At 41.9% G+C, this 22,538-nt stretch overlaps 1 protein-coding gene across 1 annotated transcript in view; it reads left to right on the top strand.

The window, feature by feature from the left end:
* Positions 1–3,461: 3,461 nt before the first annotated feature.
* The window catches only part of LOC146809179 (alpha-tectorin-like), a 934,770-nt gene continuing 915,693 nt past the window's right edge, over positions 3,462–22,538 (top strand). The window contains exons 1-2 of the mRNA XM_085614840.1: positions 3,462–3,668; positions 20,931–21,212. Coding sequence (XP_085470966.1) covers positions 3,462–3,668; positions 20,931–21,212 — 489 coding nt within the window. The remainder of the gene's footprint in view (positions 3,669–20,930; positions 21,213–22,538) is intronic.

Genomic DNA, 22,538 nt, shown 5'->3' with positions numbered 1-22,538 from the left:
ATTCTTGTTCGTCCATGGAATCGAGCACGTGGTACCCTCTTCGATCTCGGAGTAATTTATCAACGGCTTGGAATAGGTGTTCAGGGGATTTTGTATTTAACATAGGGTTTGGAAAATGTCTATTATATTCTGGACGTATTGGACGTACCGGATCATTAAAACCTCTGGTATTATTATGGGGTCTTCCTCTACTTACATAAGCTATCGTTTCTACTTGCTCTGACTCTTGCTCCTCCTCTTCTCTGTTCAGGTTAGCGGCGTCTACCTCTAATCTTTCTTCGTGTATTCGTTCTACTTCTTTGCGGATCTTTCGGTACATAGCGACTATACATAACTGTTTATCATGTCTCCCTTCTGATATATGCTGACCCCAAGTGACAAGTTTTTGCATTTCTTCCGGATTTATCCCAGGCCGGTCTTGATTTCTGATTACACAGTTTATGAGGAAACGTAACAATTGGCCCTGTACCTCCGCTTTCTGGTACTCCATGGCTCTGCTAATACTTTCAGGACTTCGCCCTGACTGGACAAAGTGATACATACTTTCTAAATGTGTAGTCATTCCTGGTAGCTTCGTTAAATATATTGCAGCTCGTCGAATACGTAATGATGACAGCAGCATTTCGTCCCGTTTACCGGGCACAGGATCATATCTACAATCTACTAGAAGTTCCTTAAGCATGTCGGGAGTTGCTAGTTTGGGTGTACGTTGGAGGGCTAAATCTCTAAGAGTCTGTTTATTTCGCGGCGGAGTGGCAAACATGTCGGTCGTACCTCCTGTAGCACCGTCTGAGGTGCTAGGCACGAAAGGATTCGTTGGGCGTAGGATAGAGATTGTAGATGCGGGAAAAACTGTAGAAACGGACGGGTCTGTTGGAACTTGTGTAGGAGTTTGTAATTGCGGGGATACAAACGGATGCTCTTGGTGTTGAACACCATCGGCAAGCGATGTGGGTGGTACGGCCTTAGCATACTCGGGAGCTGCGTCATCTAAATAGGAGGAAAGAAAAACGTCCTTTGCTGTTTTGGGATGTGATTTGGGATGCGCTTTTATCGGAAACAATGGAGGTGGCAAGTCTTTTGGTATTTTCTGAGTAGCCTTAGGTAGCCCTTCGGCCAGAAGTGGATACATACCATTCATAAGGGCGTTTCTTTGTCTATCTACTTGTTCTGAGTTTACTCGAGTACCTTCCTCAAGTAATAGATTTTCTCGAGTTTTATTTGAATTCTCTCTACTTTTCTCTTCCTGTCTGTGTGCTTTTTCTGTACGTCTGTATGATTCTTTACGCCATAATTCAATAGCATCTTTCTGTGACTGTCTGGCTTTCTTTTTCCATAATTCTTCTTCTACTCTCATGATGCAATCTGCATCCCAGGTCCCCGCTGCGGGCCATCTCTGACTCTCTGGTAATTCTTTGGTGTAGTCCACCCATAAATCAAGAAATAATACGGCATCTAGACCATGCTTATGATACATAAAGTATCCTGGAGTGTCCCTAGGTGGAATGGGAACAGCTTCTTCGAGTACACCTTTTCTAGTTTTGATCTGTCTTAGTTTCGAAAAGAGTGGCATTTTTAGATCTTGCTTCTAGAACACACTTTATGCAAGAAAACACAATAATGAACAGTCATTCACACCACAATATATAGAACGTATTTAAAACATTTAACGCTTAACAGTTTTACGAACAATGATAACTAATAGAAAACTAGTTACTGACATTATACTGACACTAGATGATACTTATTTATATGCAAAACATACTATATATACTGCTAAACAGTACAGATACACTGCTGAAACAGTGCAGACCGGATTTGTGTACCCAAACCCGTCTTGACCGGCACAGACTATGTGCACGTAAAATGCCTCCCCGGTAATGGTACTCACCGGGTAGCTCGGAACGGAAGGCCTCGGAACGGAACTGAAACTGGACCGGACTGGACTCGACTCGACTGGACTCGGAACTTCGGAACCTGGCGGGACTCTGTATACCTCGGATCTTGCTCTCTCAGCTAGGCTCTGGTCGGGATACTTCGCACTTCTCACCGCCTCGTCTGGGTATTGATCGCAGCCTCAGTCGTCCCCGCTTGGCCGGAGGGAGATACAGGAAATCCTGCGGGTACGCGTTTTTTGTCCGTTCAGCTGTGGCAGGAGACCGGGCCTGCAACGCACCGCCGGCGCGTGAGATGAGAAAGTGTCCCTATTCGGGCGCCAATTTATGTGGTAAATATTTCGTTACCGGTACTATTTTTTATGCGGTAAAGTCTATAAGAATAACTCAGTAAATATAAGAGGCAGAATCCGTGGTATTAGAGGTTTTAAAAGGGCTTTATTCCAATATAAAGGAAGACAATTCGAATTGTGGGCCTTCTGTTCCATCACCACGAAAGTTCAGGAAGGAAGGGCGCATATATTATTGACAGTTAAGCAGTTTTATAGAAAATACATTACAGTGAAACAGATGTAAGAGGCGTAACAGCTGATAAAAGGTGCATACGTAGTTAATAGAGGGCGTAATTCAAGAAACGTCACTAAACATGATGTCACAAGTGGGTGGATCCATAAAAGAATCCTGCAATGTCAGCAGAAATGTTTGGCAAAGATGCGCACGCAGCCGCATGACGTGTGATTGACGTGCAACTAGAGAGTGAAGGGGACTTGACATTTAGTTCTACGTGTGGAGACAGAAGTCTGGGGTTATGTCAACCTAATCCCATATCATATCTAATATCCTATGTTTAAAGAACTGTGTTATCCAAAAAGAGAGGTCTCTTAGGATAGAATCTTATTCTATACTGACTATACTGACTGTTAGTGCGTGTACAAGCGTCTAAGTGTCTACACTAGATGCGAGGGGGTAGGAATATTCCATGGTAACGGGGCTATGAATTACTTGCATGAGGACAGCGAGGCCTGGCCCCTTTGCACGGTAGCTGGAGGAATGTTTACCTAAACTACTAGACAGGAATGCATCGGATGGGGAGCGAAGCAGATAATCTTGAAGGTGAAATACAGTTTTTGGCAGGCAACTGGCTGGATCAGGCACCATTAGCCGCGCAGGGAGTAAGACAAAGTTCATGGTCACAGATGCAGGCTCAGACTGGAGCTTTCAGAGGCAGAAGGCAGGAAAAGGCTTGATGACAGAATTCGGGCCTGCTCGCCTGAATCTGTGAAATGTGGAAAGTGAACCATATAAAGTCGGTGGCCTTTCATACTTAGGAATGGAATATCTGACCCATTCATGGCAGGTCTGAAAGAAGACATGTTGACGGTGGACGCACATATGTTTGCGTCTTCAAAACTGGAGCAGGAGGGAACATACATGTACTTATAGCATGTACATGGAGCCGTTGGGGTCTACGACAGGGGACATAACTGATCACAAAATTCATATTTCCTCAGTGTAAGCCAATAATAAAAGATTTGTCCTAATACTGGCAATGTGTTTGTTATCATTATGTACTGCAAATATTGCAGCCTTATAACAAGTCTCAGGCAGGTTGTAACACCCCTTTACTATTTAGTTCCTTCAGAATCCATCCTCTATCCCTATGGACTGGAGCACGGTGACCTGGCAACCCCCAAAAGGGATGATGGGAGCTCCCCAGAGATTATCACAACAGTGAACATTACCTTCATGAACCACACGCACGGGAGTGTTTATGTGAGTTACTGTTTTTCATTCTGCAATTTATTTACTTGTTATATGCTTTGAAGTACATGTTAGATCAAATGACTGCTTAAGGATACAAAGTGTCAAGTAAGGTAACAATGTGGTAGGATTCCTCATTCCATGGAGGCATCTCCCCTTGACTCATGAGCCTGTGGAATCTTGTAAATATTTAAATGTCACACTATGTATATGCTCTCTCAAATTGCACCAAACAGGTAAGTAAGTTCAACTTCCTTGTGAGGCTTTATAAAATGGATCAGCTTCTGCCATAAGCATTACAGGCAATTTAAAAAACATTGGGCCTAATTGCAATGGCGATTGGCCGCCATCGTAGTGCGTTGGAAACCGGCCGACATGTAGTCGGCGATTCCACCCGCCAAATTAAGATGTGACCGCCATGTAGGTGTTCGGACACATCCTCTTTACCATTGCAGCTTGTGCTGCAGCCTGGAAAAAGACCACAGCACTAGCCACAATGGAAAAGGGGATGTTTTGAAAACATCCATGACCATGTAGTGCCTGGCACACAGGGCATGGATGCTTGGGGGGCACCTGTAGTTCTCCCTGGGCCTCATAGCGGAGGCCCTTTGGGATGGGGGCCCTGATAAAGACCACCATGGAAAGGCTGCTGGAAAGGGACATCGTAATCCCTACATCTGTGCTGCGGAGGATCTGCCCCTATTGTAGGGAATAAGATCCAACCAGCTCCTTGAGCCTGTCGGATGTATTGGTCAGTCCCTCCGATCGCAGCCATCAGACCAACTGTCTCATAATGCTGGCTACGGTCGGACCGCTATGCTGGATGGCGGTCAAACCGCCACCGACGGCATGTCAGTGGTGGTCCAACCACCATCCTAATCCTAATCAGGCTCATTGTGTTTTAAACTGTATATAGCATCTTCATGACCACAGTCAACTGTCTCATTTTTCGATCATGCCCTTTCTAAGCAGATTCCCACATCAAATTCAAAGTGTAGAAGATCTAACAGTCTCGGGTCATTGTTAACAAAACAGCCTTAAATATAATTGGGAACTAAAGCAATTTGGCCCTAACTAATCAAATTAGCAGTTTCTGAGAATACACATATTTTATTATTATAAACTACTATTTACTTTTTGTAAACCTGAGCAAATTCACAAAATCAGGCAGGAAATGATTTTTTACAACATGGTTTCCTCAAAGCCTGGATTTCCTACAATCTGCCATGAACTTCCACCATTGCACAATGTGCGAGGCCCTTCATGCCAGAAATCCAAGATTCTGCAATTAATTGATACGTTTGTGTCAGTATTGGCACCAGAAATGCCCATACCAGTGTTTAATTTGAAAACAATATGTGCCAGGGCTCTCGTCAGGAGGCCACTGCAACTTGTACTACACATTGCCCTTGCCATGCTGCAAATGATTGTAACATCACAACTACTAACCATCACAATCCAACAAGTGTGACAATTTGGACTATATCAGGCCCTCAAAATTGTGAGAATGGCTTTGGTGGCTGGTAATAGTACTTTTTATTTTATAATTTTATATTGAAATAATAATTAACTGGTATTGTGGTCATCTCTAAATTAGCCAGACAGCACAACCTTCTGGCAGACTGTCACAAGCACCGGTGTTGACAATTAAATGCCAGTGCCGAGCACCAGATCTACTGGCTCAAATTAAGCACTGGCCCATACTCACCGAGAGCTGCCACCATTGTTCCAGGGTTTGACTCAATCATGCAAGAACCACCCAGTCCTGCTGAGGCCAGTCCTGAACTTTTTTCGTGATCACCATTTTCATTGTGGTTAAATACGTTAAATAAAAGCAAATTTACTTTGATTTCATTTAACTAATTTGACTAACACACCTAATTTGGAGTAAGGTAGTCACTCTAAATTCACCACATGGCAGATCAAGGACTACAGTGACAAAAACCTCAATTCCACGGAGATTAAGATTGTCCTGCAGGTGGAAGGGAGTGAGATTGGAATTTCCAGCACCTAATCTTAACAATAGGTAGAGAGCAACCTCTATATCTGCTGTCCAGCAGGTGGTCTCTTTTGAATTTTAAAAGCAAAAGGCCAGACCATGAGGAAAAAAACACGCCCTGATAAATAACCTGATCTGATTTTTGGAGAGGACTGCAATTTTTGATTTTTCCCAGAATACTGTATAGGTGTTGGGGCATCTGTGGTTGGGCGGCTTGATTGTGAAGTTGATGAGGAGAGATGATGTGGAAAATACAAGGAGATGATGGACGGAGCGCTGAAACTTTTCAGACACTCACCCCAGTCACAGATCTGGGTTGAATCTATCATCGTTCATTAGCTCACTTTACCACCCAAGTTCAGACCCAGCTACATGCAAATCAGTCTTGACCCTGTTCCTTATGGGAACAGTCCAGCCAGTACTGCCAAGCCAGGTCTTCCCTGGACTGGAAACCAGCGTCCTGGTACCGGTTTTGGGGTAACACCTCTCCATCAGCCAGGCTAGTTTGAATCCAGTGGCAAAGTGAGCAAGGGACCCATGTCTGGGCATACCCTGCCAACTTAGGGGGAACAAAGCAAACACAAGGAGATGATGGACAGAGCACTGAAACTTTTACAATTTTAATTTTGTGGCATCATTAGGAAGGGTGGGTGCCTATCCAATTTCAGAGATCCCTACCTGTCTTCTGAAGTCCATACCCAGGCAGAGCTGAGAAACTGCCTGGAAAGAAAGGACTGTTCTGATCCTTCTCATCGGTCTTAGGTGTACGCCTTCTCAAAGCATGCACGCCTGGACTCTTTTGACTTTCTCCAGGGCTGATGGCACCAGTTTCCTTTATATCCCCAGACTTAGTCAGACTTAGCGGAAAGTAACCAGCAAGTGCTCTGAAGGACGGGATTCTGTGGCACTTGCTGTCAATAAACATGATGTAGTGCCTAGAGAAGATGGCACTGTGGACAGTCAACCAGCAAGAGGATGAATACTTGGATGGGTTAGCGCAAGCATAATGTGCTGTATGCTATTAAGGTCATTTGGGGTGATACTGAGGAGGTGAAGAGCCCCAGCTCAGGAGAAAACCAGAGATGGGTAGGAGCGAAAGTCAGAAGCCCTTACAGCAAGCTGCGGAGCTGTAGGTAACGTCCAAAGTAATTCTTTGGACAGTCCGCTCCTAGTAGTTGAATTTGGTGACTATCACTGTGTATAGCAGAATGTTCTGAAAAAGCATCTCAAATCAGTGGAGCAGGGGCTTGGAAATCTTGAACTGCAGTTGCTTCTTATAAGCAATATTTTGATTTGTTGCACTGGATCTGGTAAAGCTGTAGTGACCAACTGACAATACAAAATCTCACACATCACTATTTTGGAAAAAGATACAGCTTTTTAAATTGGGCTCCATTTAAAATATTTTCATTGCATATGTGATATAAGCATACATCCTCATCCTGGGAAGAACCAGATGGGAGGCTGTGGTGCATATGGTCAAGCCAGAAAGGTTTGGTAAGCCTGCTCCTATTGGTTGAATCCCCTACCCTTTCCACTGCAGCACCTCACTGAAACCATTCCACACCACCTTTGATGGAGTAGATGAGCTGTAACAGTGCACTAGACCACGAGGCTGGGGAAGAGTAGCGGTGCCACCCTGTTCTGACTGCTAGGTGCCTCAGAAAGTATGGGGCTCCCAAAGTCCAGCCAGGGAAGCTATGTCTTTTGGACATGCTTCAATTGAAAGAAGAGTATTCAGACAGATGCATCAAGCACGAATTGGCATATTGCAACATAAATATCCTGGTATCTAGTCAACCAGGGCTACACTGAGCTTAGGATTGCAGTCTAGGCACCACAAGCTGTCAATGAAATCTTGAATCTATCATGAAAATATTACTATATGGTGACTCTGGACATAAAATAATGATGCATACTTCATGTTAATGTCACATATTTATGTCAGTCTGAATGCTGTGTTTTTCTCTTCAAACAAATTTCATGTTAATGATCAAACCAGTTGGCCTGTTTTATTAATACTGAAATGTTATTAAGGCAGAAGACTGTTATTATTCATTGTGAAAAACTTCGCAAAGCTTGTAGGTTTGATTTTGTAATGCAGTAAGCATATGTATGGTTTGCTGATTTTCTCAGTTAAAGCTTGCAGTCATGAAAATTGTCATGTGGAATCAGAGAGATAACAGAAACAGAAAATGTTTATGAGCTAGTTGTCCATTGTGTTATATATTTATGGCAAGTGTGAGAAAGTGGCAACCTTTATTGGTATTGCTTGTTTTTTTAACTCTGTACACTGGGACACTGCTATCCATGACCACATTTAAGTTCTCTGACCCGTAAAAGATGAGAAAATCATCTAACTTTTATTGGCCTACTTAACTTTCCTACCTGTGTAGCCTGCATTAGTCTGCCAGCAGGTAGCTTGTAGGTGTTTCCCCTTAATGAAGTTCTGAAAACTACTCCAAGAGCAGAAACAATGTCTTAGGACTTTGGGCAGGAGGTATCAGCTATACGACACATATCAGCTCAAGAAGGGCAGCTGTGGAGCATTCAGGAACCCCATTAACATGAAATGGAGCTGGGTGAGGCCTGTTCATTCATAGTTAAGTGTAAAGAGAGGCCCGGTGAAGAGAAATATGTTGTCCCCTTAGTTCTCTGTAGCCAGTTAGGTACCATCCCTGTGGGGGGGGGGAGGGTCCAAGAGCCAGTTTTGTGTAACTGAGGAGGTGGAGACTGCTTATTTCCCTAAACAACCCCCTGGCTGGCATACAAGCAACCTCCAAGGGCAGAAAGGCTGTGCCATCTTGGATTTGACTTATAATAGTGCACTGTGGGATAGTCTGCAGTAAGTCAAATATAATGTGCTGCAAGAGTGGGAAAGTTTGAACATGGAACCTTTTCCTCATTGGTTAGGAAGTGTCCATGAGTCACTGCCCCTCCCCCCCCCCACTGGCTCATCAAAACATTTTCTGGACTGAAGAAGAATTGAAGTGGACTAGACCTTCTGCTTAAAACCTGCTCCCACGTGTACCAAGGACTAGGATGTGGAGTTTAAGGGTCAGTTGGCTGACCTCCTGTGTGGCTACAAGGAAACAACAAGCAGCAAGAAGCCTTTTTCTTGAGGTGCCCTGGTGACCAGTAGGAACTGTACCTTAACTGGCCTCTATAGTTGGCCTCTTTGTCAGTGAGTCCTGGCCCATAAACCCCTAAAGTCCTTGGAGCGTTAGATGTGACCAAGAGAAGTTGCTCCAGAAACTCTGAAAAGCTGGGCTTGGAAAAATGTTTGACTTTGAAGACGTTCGCTTCAGCAGGACCTTGGGGAAACAGTGGCCAATTTTGTGAGGTCTTAGCTAGGTACAGCTTCAAGCTTACCCAGCTGGAGGAGTTTGAGCTCCGTAAAAAACATTGAGTCCTAAGATAGAAATCTTGACTGGACAAAGGCTCGAAAACATCTGACTGGCGAGAGAAATTTGGTGGCTGTGAAGTTTTGATTTCTACCCCTATTAGCATTTCCCACCAAAAATAAGCCGGAAGTTAAAATATTTGATGACGCTCTTTGTATATTCAACGTGCAATCTATTGTGGTTGGCATATAATTGTACCTAGGTCCTGGTCAACCAGGAACATATACTATAGGTGTTTACATTTTCTTGGTGCTTCTTGCCCCAATTATTTAGTTCATATCTCCGATTCTTTTTATTGAATGTCTGATGTTTTGGTGTTATTTTGCTCATTAAATGCGTCTTCACTATTAGAAATTGTTTGTGGGATTTATATTGTGCTGTATTTTAAATTTTTAACTGTTGTGCTACTAACAAATACTTTACATATTTTCCTAAGTTAAGCCTATCTACTCTGTGCTCTAGCTGACAGGGGGTTGAGCCCAAGTTTAAATTATTGAAACTGTGTTTTGCCCTGATAGGTTTGTGGTCTTATTACTTGTGGGGGACTCATGTCCACCTCAATTAATAACCCAGTTTCTTAAAGTAGGTGATATGCATCCTGGTTATTCTTCGCAGTGTCCTTTAGGAGGGGGTAAAAACTGTAATTTTGGATGAATTTGCATACATTTGGAATTGTGTGAATTGAAGTAAATTTCTTAATAAAGTAAACGCACTGGCTAGACATTGATTTGTTGAGTGTTATTGTTGCATGTCCCTGAGTTGCTAGCCCTCAACCCCCCCACCCCAGTCAGTTTTTGATCTAGCACGGTATCCTGAGAGTCAAGTGCTGAAAGAGGTGTTTGGTCCCCATTTCGAGTATGCATGATATGGAGGCCTCAGGACGCTATAGATACAAGCTCCCTATAAATTCAGTTGAGCTCAGCAAATTCAGAATGCTCCGAGACCTTGCAATTTGGATTTTTCACAGTAGTCAATCACCGTGTGGCTGTGTGACTGTGCAAGCCATTAAGTTAGTCACTCTCTGAAACTGCATTAAATGAGTGGAGATGGATGAAGCGGGGTTGGTTTTCAGAACGTTGGGGGGACAGCTGGGCGTATGCCAGGTATGCACCACTTGTGCACCTATATTGTTCACTCTGCAGTTGATACACTGGTTTGCTCATGAGGGACATCTTTACAGAAGAAGGGAACATGCCTGTGTGGCAGATCCTTTGTAAAATTGCTCCTACATTTAGAGATCCTGAATCTGGGGTTCCTGCATGATGGGGCAGACAGATGTTTTGTGAGCCTTTTGAGGACTATTCACCCTTAAAATAAATAAGGACAAAACTGTCACTTTATCATTTGTTAAACTCTAAAAGTAGGGGGACGGCTGCTGCTTAAGCTGCTGCAGAAACCACAGGAGTTGTGTGGATAGTGTCCATATGTGCCTTTCACTAAAGATTAGGCAGCATCATTGGTATGACCTCTGGACAGAACTCTCTCCCTTGGTTCACAGACGGATTAATAAGCACTTGTTAAACTAGCATGCTTCATGGGTGCAGATTTATGACAACAATACTCACAAAACTCAGCAGTAGCATGCATATGAAGTTGCATCAGATGTAGATTTTCAAGCACGCTACTAAATAAGTTGGGATTGTTTTTAAAGGCTGCTACATCCTCCAAAGCGTAATTATACAGTGATCACGAATATTGTGTGGCAAGGTAACTCAATATGCAATGTACATTTTTTACTTTTTTTTCCTCCACAAGGAATCCTTTTTTTCTCTTTAGAGAAACTCCTACTAAGCCACCACCAATTTGGGTGTGATTAAATTACCTTCCCAGCCTTGAAGGAGTATTTCAAGGACTGCAATAGACACGTTTTAAAGCATAGGCAAGTGAGCAATGGTCCATGGCCCACAGCTTCCGTGGGGCCCTATGATAAAATGTCTATGGATATTAGAAGACTCTTGTTACTCTTTTTCTTTCTTTATCTCAAACACTCTCCATCTCTCTGGCTGCCTCGACTTCAGGCTCACTACTCTGTAGTTTTCAATCTACCTCTCTTTTTCTATGTCACCTTTCTCTTGCTGTGTCATCTCTTCTCCTATTTTCTTTACCCTTTTTTACTGCTCACTGTACTTCTGGCAACCTCACTACAAGGAACTGTATCCATCCTAAATAAAGAGCAATGAAGGACACAAGCAATAAACACTGCTGGAATTTGGAACTTAAAAAGGACCGGTGAAAAGGAAAATCGACCAACCTTTGCTACTACTTTGGTCACTCCCATTACAAGTGAAATACTTCTGATAGCCAGTGGTGGCATTACTGTACATTAAAATAGTAAGATATCTGTTAGACTCCCCTTAAGTTGAAGAGGGCAAACAGACAATTATTCCAGGCTCGATTTTAGGCAGTCATCCAGTCCTGCTGCATCTTAAGAAAGGCTCAGTCAGGTGATACCATCAGCTGAAGTGGAATTACATCAGGACATACCTGAATTGTGACTGGCTGTTTTTCAAGCAGATTCAGGTGAAGGATGAATCTAACAGGGTTAGCAGGAATTCTTGTGTAGCCCCAAATGTGGGTTTTGTGGAAGGTGGGAGATAAGGAGTTAAGCCAAAGGTCCTCAGTGTCCTGCAGAGCTGTTCCCACCAATTACTTTTTTAACTTAAAAATATTTTTATTATGCATTATCAAGTTAAATCTTTTTTTTTGTATTTCACCCTATTCTTCATGATGTGGATATCTGTGCCCCAGCTGCACAAACTACCTATCGTAAAGTATATGGAATATTAAACAATGTATTTAACTAAAAACGAAATATGAAATAATAAATATTAAAATATGGTATGCTAAATATTATTTTACATGTATTTTATGTATTTACTTTAAAAATATTGATAAATAAAATTATGCTGTAGCACTGTTAAATGCATTTTGAATTAAAACTTTCATTAACGGGGAAATACTAAATTAGATTCAAAATATTTTTCTGAAATGTAAATAAATTCACATCAAAAATTTTTTTTTTTACATTTATGTTATTCATTTGTAAAACTGAAGTATATAAATAATTAACATTAATTTCAATTCAATTCAATATAACTTTATTCCGTCTAAATATAAAAAAGCAGACCATAAATGTATATATAAATATTGCACAGAGCCACAATCGCACACGAAGATTTAAAAATAATCTTATATTAAATACAGTTGAAAAGGATATACATGCACAAACAACTTTAAAAGTTCCTCAATACATCAAACAACCATGTTTATGATGAGCAAAAAGGTGCGAGTCGTAGTAAGATTTCTGTGCTCCATTTCACTGGTATAGGGAGTGGTTGAGGTTTAAAAAACAAATTAAGGGAATGGAGAGAGAACAAAAACCTCAAATACGGTCCGCTATGCGCTCCTACTATCCTACTATCCCCTAAAATTAAACCAAATCATTTCACCAAACTCCATATGCTATATCACGTTGCACATAAAATTCTAACAAGTTAATCCAACATGGTTCGTCTAGCCCTAATAGCTGCTTTTCAAAAAGGCGCAGACGCTAACAACAGTTTCGGGTGAACTTAGGGATTGTAGATGAAGAAGAGCTGGTATTCAAAAATAACTTGTATATAACTCAACCCAGGTATGTAATAAGCCTTGTCTATCATCAGGCAATCAGATATAATGTCCTTACATAGCTTAGCAGCTGGGTTCGACCAGATACTAACCTATAATAAAAGTGTCACAAACTGAATCTTATCTTCTAAGAATCCCATAGCGGGTAATAAGACTAGAGGTGGATGGCGGTAAACTCAGGAAACGTTGCGAAAAGCATTTTTCCTTAGTCTGTAAAGAACAGCATTTACTAAAACCCCAAACTCCTGCAAACTAGGTGGCAACACTAATGCATTGCGAGTTATAAACTTCCAGTGGTGGGAACACAGTACCTCTAATATCTGATCTAATAAGGTTGCAGACTGTGCAGCCAATTTTATTTACTTTGACACTGGCCTGACAAAGGTGGGGTTCTACGATCCAGATGAAGTGAAAGTTAGCCCTAAGCAACAAAAGTGATCAACAGTCATCAGAGCATGTCCATTCATTTTAATTTTATTTAACCTTAATTTGCCCGGGCCACAAGACATGATGTGTGACTTAATATAATTAGTTTTTAAGTTTAAATTGTGCATAAAAGAAACAAAACAGTCCACCTGATGCCTCAATGCATTTGGAGTGAGGGCTAGCAATACCGCAGCATCAGCATACAGTAAAGCAGGAAGTGGGGAACCTGCGATTCTGGGTATGTCTGGATGGGATGTGGATAAGTAGGCTGTTAAGCCACTGACGTATAAATTAAACAATAAAGGGGCCAATATACACCCCATCCTCACACTACTCTTCTATTGGAAAGTGGAGGAAAGTTCCCCATAAGAATTTAAATGGACCCGAGCTGAAAGGTCTGAGTGAAAGCAGTGCAAAAAAATCACCAGAGGAGGATCCACACCTTGATCCAGCAACATTAATCAAACTTTGGTTCTTTTCAATGAGTCAAAGGCGGTGGATAAGTCCCTGAAAACTGAGTAAATGGGGGAGTGATTGGCCTTAGTATATATGGAAAGGATCAGAGCCAGGTTCAAACATTGTTCGTTGGTTCCTAGTTTTGGCCGGAAACCAAATTGAAAGGGGGAGAGTATATCCTTATCAGCTGCCCATTCAACCAAACTGTCATAGATGACTATTCCAATGATTTTAATTGTTCTATCGATGAGTGAAAAAGGTCAATAGCACTTGGGCAACATATGATCCCATTTTTGAATATGGGCACAATCGTTGCAGTAGTCTATGAGGGAGGAATGGTAGTTGATAGACAGCTGTTAAATGTATTCGTCACCATATTTCGCGCATGGCTTTCAACAGGTCCATAGGTACCCAATCTGGCCCTGGAGCTTTCCCACCTTTACTGTGACAGATAGCCGACTCCACTTCCTGCATCCTGCAGTGTTAATGAGAGTGGAGGGGAGTTCTGCAATGTGTTATGGAGGATAGCTGACATAATTGGTGCGTCCTCAAAATGGTAAATAGAAGCAAAGTGAGTGATCCAGTCTGCACCGAGATGTCATTTTGCAGAAGGGGGTTGGGGTAATTCCTAGTTCCAATTAGCTTAACCAAGTCCCAAAAGGATTTAATGGCCTTACCCCGGGAAGCATGTTCCAAAAGCTCCCAATCTTGTTTATTTATTTCCCTCTTCCTTTTAGTGAAAGCAATTTTGTATTCAGAACGTACCAGGGAGATTTTGCTCCTAATCCTGGGGCATGCATTTAGAGCTATCCTCAGCTTTCTATTTGCCAGGGAACAAGCCCAGTCGAACAGTCTTGGGTCCGTGTTCAAGGTACAGATTGGCATGAGCATGTAGTCCCTGATTGTATATGTTAGGCTATTATAATGTAAAGCCATTTAGTCCTGTTCATTCTCTGCTAGACAGTAGAGGAATTTATTTAGGTGTAACTTAAGTAAGGCGGCCAGTGAATCTTTTGAGTTTTTCAAACGTCAAACTAATCTTAAACCATCCGAAGAATGATATGTAATGGAAGCTAAATTAAAATTTCAGGCTAGTCCCTTGAGCGGTAAGAGCATAGAAGCGCTCAGTGTGTTATGATTGCCTCAATCTGTCAGTAGGATCTCTCTTGAAGAGAACCAAGGTAAAATGTCATGTCTGACAAACATATAATCTATTAGAGAAGCTCTCCCTTCCCCTCTAAATGATGTCAACGTATTACTTGCTCCACCTAGGAATGCGAGTAAATAAATCATGCCATGGGCAGTGACATATCTTGCATAATGCAATGCCCATTCATGTAAGTATCGTGTGTCCTGAGGGCCCCACTAATCTTTGCGTTAAAGTCACTGCAGAGGAAAAAGTGATCTTGAAAGGCACGGTTATCAGCCTTAGTTTGTAATTGAGATAAAAAATTAAACAAGCTATTGTAATGTATGCATCTAGCATTGATAAAATGGTTCTTGTAAAAATTTGTCAGGTGAAAAACCACATTAGTCTTCGGTACACAAATTACCAGTTCTAAAAAAGAAGAACTAGATTCAACTTGCGAGACCTCTAATTGGAGGCTTAGGCTGACCCTGGTAGTTAATCCATCAGCCACATGGCCACGAATAGAGGAAATAGCAGAACTTGCATAACAAGCATAGCCCTCAAAATGTGGTGCAACAGTAAGTCAGGTCTCCTGCAAAATAATTAAATCAAACTTAGAGACAAATGCCCTCTAGTCTTCATTGTTAATCTTCCCTTTAAGGCCTGCCACGTTCCAACTAAGAACAGATAAAGATCTGTATTGCATAGGCAAAGTATGTAATGTATCTGCCGTTGACCTCAAGAAGTAGGTGACAGTAGATGTTACTAAAGGATTGACAGTCATAGATGTAGTGCAGGCAATAACAGGTTTAGAGGGTGATTAGGACCATTAAGTCAATCCAGATCGGAAAGTGTGTCACTTCTGTTAGGTGTGGGTACGAAGCACAAAACGGAAGATACAAACTGTGGGGTCTGGGCTACAGCTGAAGCAATGGAGGGTGTAAGACTAACTCTGTCTGTCTGTTTAAAGTTATCTGAGTGTGTATTAATGACCCCATGGCAGATGGTTGAGCTTGTAACATGTGCCCTAAAGTTTGAGGAAGAATTACATGGGCACTGCCTAAGGTAGGAGTGGGGCTCTATAAAAAAGCCTAACAGTACCTGGACAATTGAGGTACTGGCCCGATTACTGGGTCTAGCATTAAATAACAGGTAGTGTGCAAATTTTGGAGAACTAAAATTGATCACAATACAATTTCCTAGGGATTCCGGGTGATTAAGCCCAATTCAGGCACATCTCCTTACATGCAGGATATCCTTAGCATGCCATAATGGCATGCCTCTATATCGTGCCAACCAATCTAAGGTTTTATTGAAGAGTTGCTCATAGGTTTCGAGCTGGTCCTGACTCAGTGAGGGTACCCCTATGAAAACAGCCACAGAAGGACATGCAACTGGGGGGAGGTTAATAACAGGTAATTGTATCTGCGACTGGAGATGTGCTGAAATCACTCTATCCACTATGTCCCTCATTGTGTTAATAACATTGGAAGTAGGCATTTGGACTACTTTCTGACCAGTCAAGAAACTATTGTTACGCGAATGGACTGTGTGGACTAATGGGTTGCTAGGAGTAAACGGGGCCTGTGTTGGCAGAATATGCTTTCCTGAAGATTCATCAAGTCTGTTATTGACAGAGTGGTGCCTGGTAGAAGTAATAGTTGTAATTCCTTTAGAGGGGCCTGATAGGCCGGTATCGAGTGAAACCAAATTGGACTCAATAATGTCCAATCGTGAGACCAAGGGAGAAAGTTCAGTGGTAATCATTGAACACAGGTTATCTGAGAAAGTTCATAGATGGCTAGCCAGAAGATCTTTGATAGAATTAGTGATGCAAGACTTGTCTTCCTTTGAAAGTAAGGCTGAAACTGGGGCTCCTGGGCTTGGTGTTAGGATAGTCACAGGCTCAAATTCGGACACTTGTAGATCTCAGGAAGGGATAAAAGAGGACTAACTGCCTGTTTCCGTGCCTTGCAACATTTAGGTCTTTTTGGCAATATGGTGAACAGAGACCCCAGCACAGCAGAGCACAGTGCAACAGAGTCAGGCCTCAATCTGGCCCCTGCAGGTAAGCAGCCCGTCCCCTACATATCCAGTTGTAACTGTCAGCCAGACACGCTCAGGTCACATCAAAGGCAATTCAGATAAGTGAGCTCGTACTCACGTCACAAGAAGGAGGGAGGGTCCAATTATGCATAACAGGAAGAGCAACGGCTCATGAATGTAAAGGAGCCATGACCATTCCTGAGTAGGGCAGTCCACATGTACCAAAACTGTCCAGGAAAGTTCATATATTGAGCCCTACCTCAGGTTACACCAAAGCAGAGTCCAAAGGTCAATGTGAATGAAACAGCGCCAGCCTTAGGCCCAGCCTTACAGTAGATACAGTTTACAATGCAGCTGGGCAGCATCGGCAGGGTCCTGCTCCTCACGGTCCATCGCACTTGTCTCAGGCGTTGAGGAGCGTGCACCACCCAGCTCAGCCCCTGTCGGAAGCCACGTCCTCAGACCCTGCGTGCTCCGACTGACTGACCACAGTGAGAGCACCTTCAGCTGGGGTGCTCTTTCCAATAACATTAATCAATTTATTTGAATAACATTTATTGTTATATTTTTTTATTCTAAATAAGGTATTAAAATATATTTAAATAATTGAATTAAATTTAACATTATTACCTATGGGGTTTTATTTAAGTTCCTACCTTCATTATTTTCGATGGGAGGATGTTACAGTACCAATGATTGGCCATGTGTAGGGCTGGACTTACTACTTTTTTTTTTTAAATAGTAACTTATACTCAGAGTTTGTGAATACTGAAAAGTAGTAAACTTAAACTTGAGTATAAAGTTCCTAAAAAATGTAACTTACATTTGTGAATCAGGCCCCTAATGTACAATGTACACATTAAGGAAAAGAGACATAAATAAGTGAATTGACATGGCACCTATGATAAATAAATTGTATAGTAAGGGTATTACTAACAAATTCATGCATTAGAGCACAGAGGTATTTCATTCTCACCTTTCCAAACACAATTATGATGTGGCAAAATCATGCATTGAGTGCAGAGGACATGCCTTCCTCTTATATCCCACCTGCAGTGCAAATTTTGTAGAGTCAAAACAGCTGTTATCAACTTTACAATTGGAAAATTTGGAATTTGAAAGTGTCACATTTGAAATTGACACCTTCGTCAGCTTACTCTTGCTCTAAACATTTCCATCTGATAATTCACCCATGTACCTACCAACTCTCTTCACTTCTAACTAATAAGAGAAAAGAGAATACCCCTTTAGGGGCCTCTTACCAAACTTTACCTTACCATCTCATTGACCGTGAATTCTCATAAAGTATATACATCTCTTTGCTCACCATCAATGCCCCTTGCTCATTATTTGCATTGCCAATGCAACTGTAATGAAGATCCAGTATTTTGTAAATACATTTTCTCTCATAGTGACTTCAGTATGTGAATAGACCGGTATACCCACAACACACCTTCTAAATGTTTTCTACGCCAACAACACCCAGCTCATCCTCTCCCTCGCCAAGGACCCCATCACCACCAGACTCAACTTCCATGAAGGAATGGAGGACATTGCATCCTGGATGAGGGCAGCTGCTTGAAGCTCAACTCGGAGAAGACAGAGGCCCTCGTCCTCGGACCCTCCCCCTCTGCATGGGACAACACCTGGTGGCCCTCCACCCTCGGCAGCCCCCTCACCCCGATGGACCACACCCGGAACCTCAGGATCATACTTGACTCCTCCCTCTCCATGACCCTACAGGTTAACGCTGTTAACTCAACCTGCTTCAACACCCCTCTGCATCCACCAGAAGACCTTCAAATTGATCCCCCCAAATCAAGAAAGACCATCACCCATGCACTCATAACCAGTAGACTGGACTACGGAAATGCCCTCCACACCGAGATCAACAAGTCTCTTCTCCGCAAACTCCAAACCATACAGAACACCGCAGCGAGACTCGTCCTCGACATCCCTCGACACGAAAATATCACCCAACACCTGCAAAACCTCCACTGGCTCCCCGTCGGGAAGAGAGCAACTTTCAAGATACTCACCCACGCCTACAAATGCCTCCAAAACACAGGACCCAAATATCTCAATAATAGAATCTCCTCCCACATACCCAAGAGAAACCTCCGATCCGCTGACCTCACTGAAACACCACGCATCCTCAGAGCTAGAATGGGTGGAAGAATCTTCTCCTACGTCGCGGCCAAGACCTGGAATGAGCTCTCGATCAACATCAGATGCGCCCCCACCCTGCACATCTTCAGGAAGACCCTCAAGTCCTGGCTCTTCGATTGACCTTGAGACCCTCACGGGTGAGTAGCACACTTAAAATCCCCTGATTGATTGATTGACCAAATATTCAGTTCGGATGATTGGGAACCAGTTAAATAGGAAGCTCCCTTTGTTGCAGCCACAAATTGAAACAAGAACCTTATTTAGGAGCTTACACCTTGGCCTGAATATGCATATTTTTGGATTACCAAGTGGTCTCAAAGTGGTCGACGACGTCTATAGTTTTGTTTCCATAACCAACGCATTTAATATCAGGATGTTTCCAATTAACATGCTCAAACAAGTACAGTAGATCATCTCCTAATAACATGTACATGGCCCCCAAATCTGCTAAAACCTTGACCTATTTACCTCCAATAAGTTGCATAAATGGGTCATTTTTCTTGATCTGTCCAACGTACAAAATAGAATTAATTGAATCATCCCATTAATCACTTTTGCTAATGTGTGCGAGGTTTGGGCTTTTTCTTTCTCTGTCATGGCACTCTTTTCTTTGCATACTTAGGCAAAATGCACTTTACCTTTGCATTTGTGGTCACTTGACTAATGCCAAGAACTCTTTTCCTCAAAGCCACATGCCTATTTTGTTCACAATGGAAACAAAGAAACATATAAATATTTGACTGACTCAAATTTTTCGGTACAACTACATTCACATTCTCACTTTCTTCCATCTGGAAACTACCTCTCTTAACTCAATCAGCAACACTATTGCTCTAGGATAATTTCCTAATTTCATGAGAAATAACTTTAAACATTTTAGCAATTTCAAATGATTGATTTCATGTTAATTTCTTAGAAAGTAGTAGTTTCTCATGGAGCTGAGAGTAGATGTCTTGTGTACAAGTTGATCTCTGATCATATCATCATAGAATGGCTGATAATTACAAGTAGCTTCAAATGTTCCTCAAGCAGAAATACATTGCTGAAATTAGATCCACGGTACCTTTCCTTCTCCCAAAAATCTGTGTCAGGCTACAGCCTCATTCACTTTCTTGCCAAATTCTATTGTTCAGTTACAATCTGGCATTATTCTATCTACTTGTCTAATAAAAGTGGAGGTAAGGTAATTCAGCACCAAAACAGTTCTTCAAAACGCACATTTTCTTCTGCTTATACTAATGCCCTCACCAATGGCATCAATATAGGCCTTGAGACCTTCTTCTCATTGATCCCATTTAAACTCCGGCTATTAGGACAAGCTACAAAAGCACTCTTGCAGCCGAGAGACCTTCCATTCTCAAACGCTGCAGTATGTTCTTGGCAGGTGTAATAAAACAGCATTGTTGCCAGTTAAACTTTATAATTACAAGTATAATGGTTACAGTGATGCTTATGTACACCATGGATAGAGAAGATTGTCACCATTCTGAGCATTAAAGCCAGTACAGAATAAATTTCTTCTTGCAGATATCTAGCATCAAGGAAACCTCAAGAAACTTTCTGTTGTTTCAAAAAGAAAAATGGTCAACTAAAAGCTTTGTTCTGTATACTATACTCACTACTTCAAGTCCAATCACAATGGACATTCCGCACTCTCAACTAACTCGCCAAACACTAACATTCATCATCTCAACAGCAAAGCGAAAGATCATCCTCTGACTGAGTCCTGACAATACTATGTGACATGTTCCTTAGTGGTAGAGGTACTTGGGTGGACTTAGTTAGCGTTCTTTAGAGTGCACAGCTGATGTATCATGTAAAGTTGAGCCAACCGTTTTACCCAACACCACATAGAGGACACAGTGGAAAATTGCAAAGTAGTTAGTGCAGGTCTTGTAATCCAGATTCAAACAGTAACTCATGTTAAGAATGTATCAATGTGATGGAAAACAAGCATGAAATTGTTAAATGTAATGGAAGGCATTGTGCAATGATTTGTTGTATACTTGTACTTGTAGGTGAACAACAATGGCCATATATCCTTCAAGGAACCTGTATCATCTTACAGACCATCTCCCTTTCCTCTGAAGGAAGTCTGTCCACTCATTGCCATATTCTGGGCTGACATTAACAACATAATTCAAGGCAACATTTTCTTCAGGCAGACTCAGCACCCAGAGCTTTTGCAGAATGTGACCTATTCCATCCTGAGGTCCTACCCACATCTGGCTTTCAATGCATGTTGGGCATTGATAGCCACCTGGGATCATGTGGGGTATTATGGGTCGAACTCCTCCAAGGTGAGTAGAAGTCAGGAACTGTTTAGAGGGACATGTTGCATATTGTTCTTTGCATGCAAAGCTTTCTGACATTTGTAAGAATGTCCCATAGACAAACAATGAATGTGGCAACCGAACAAACCAGAGAAAAAGTGAGAAATTGCTCTGTAATTGCATTCATAAATAGTGCCTTTGCACAGCTTGTGCAAGGATAAAAAAGATGTTTGTACAAATAAGTAAAAATGCAGTACATATATGGTGGTGTGGTGGTGTGAAAGGCTATAGTATGATGGGAGGTTTTGTAGTATAGAAGCACAATAAAAAAGCACACTGTACAGAAACCTTGGCACAAAAAAGGTATATTTGGTTGTAACTTTTACAACTCAATTTAGCTTACTTAGCCTGTCAGTAATTCACAAACAGTTCCAAGCAAGTGTAGGCCTATTTATCAATTTGGAGATCCCTGCCATGAGTGTGAAGTTCTCTGCACCTGAACATCCCACTCATAGGTGGGAAAATGGGCTTTCTCCGGCATTACAAGGTTAGTTAGCATTGCAAGCATTGGAACACCAATAAACTCAGTGCTTTTGTGAAGACCTTTCCAGCGGGGGAAGAGGAGTAAAACATCCCTGATTTGAATGAGGTGCAGCAGAAGAGGCTCCTCCATGGCTAGCATCCCTTTTTAGAACATTATGAACTATATACAATGGGATTGCTTTATGTTTGATGTTCTTGAAACAACCAACTGGTGTATTGTTTTGTCGTATTATTCTGAAATTAGTGTGTATAGTGTGCTGTTTTTCATGTTCACAATTTATTGTCTTGCATTTCTTAGAAACAAATAGTGTTTTCTCCATTTCAGACTCATATGAAATGAAAAAATGACACAATGAAATTATGAAGTAATGGTTAAATAAATAATCAGGACCAATAAAATCATATATTGGCCCTTTGTCTGTTTAAGAAGATAGCTGCACAAAAAATGGTAGCTGGGTTTCTTGTGGTACTATCTCTAAAAAGGTGGCATTTTCTTGACCTGATTATTTGGTGCCTGCTGCTTGTATCCTGGTTTACATGACTGTGAATCACTTAGAAGGTGGCCTTTGTGTATTAATGTAAGGGAGTGAGACAAAGGGGGACTATGTGTTGGCAGGTTGGGCCCTCCTGTTTGGATGGAAGGGGTGGGGTCATTCTCTGCCTCACTCACGTTTCTAGGTAGGGTCTTATATTTATTGTCTTTTGTCACCCTAGACTACTTGAAGCCTTGGCAGGGCAAGGTGGGTACTTTCCAGAACTAGAGAAGGAGTTAGCCTAGATGTTTCCCGCACATCAAATACAGGTACCAAG

Source organism: Triturus cristatus, chromosome 7 (assembly GCF_964204655.1).
Source record: "Triturus cristatus chromosome 7, aTriCri1.1, whole genome shotgun sequence".
Lineage (NCBI taxonomy): Eukaryota > Metazoa > Chordata > Amphibia > Caudata > Salamandridae > Triturus > Triturus cristatus.
The sequence above is the reverse complement of the archived record's forward strand: the minus strand, read 5'-3'. Positions and strand labels throughout refer to the sequence as shown.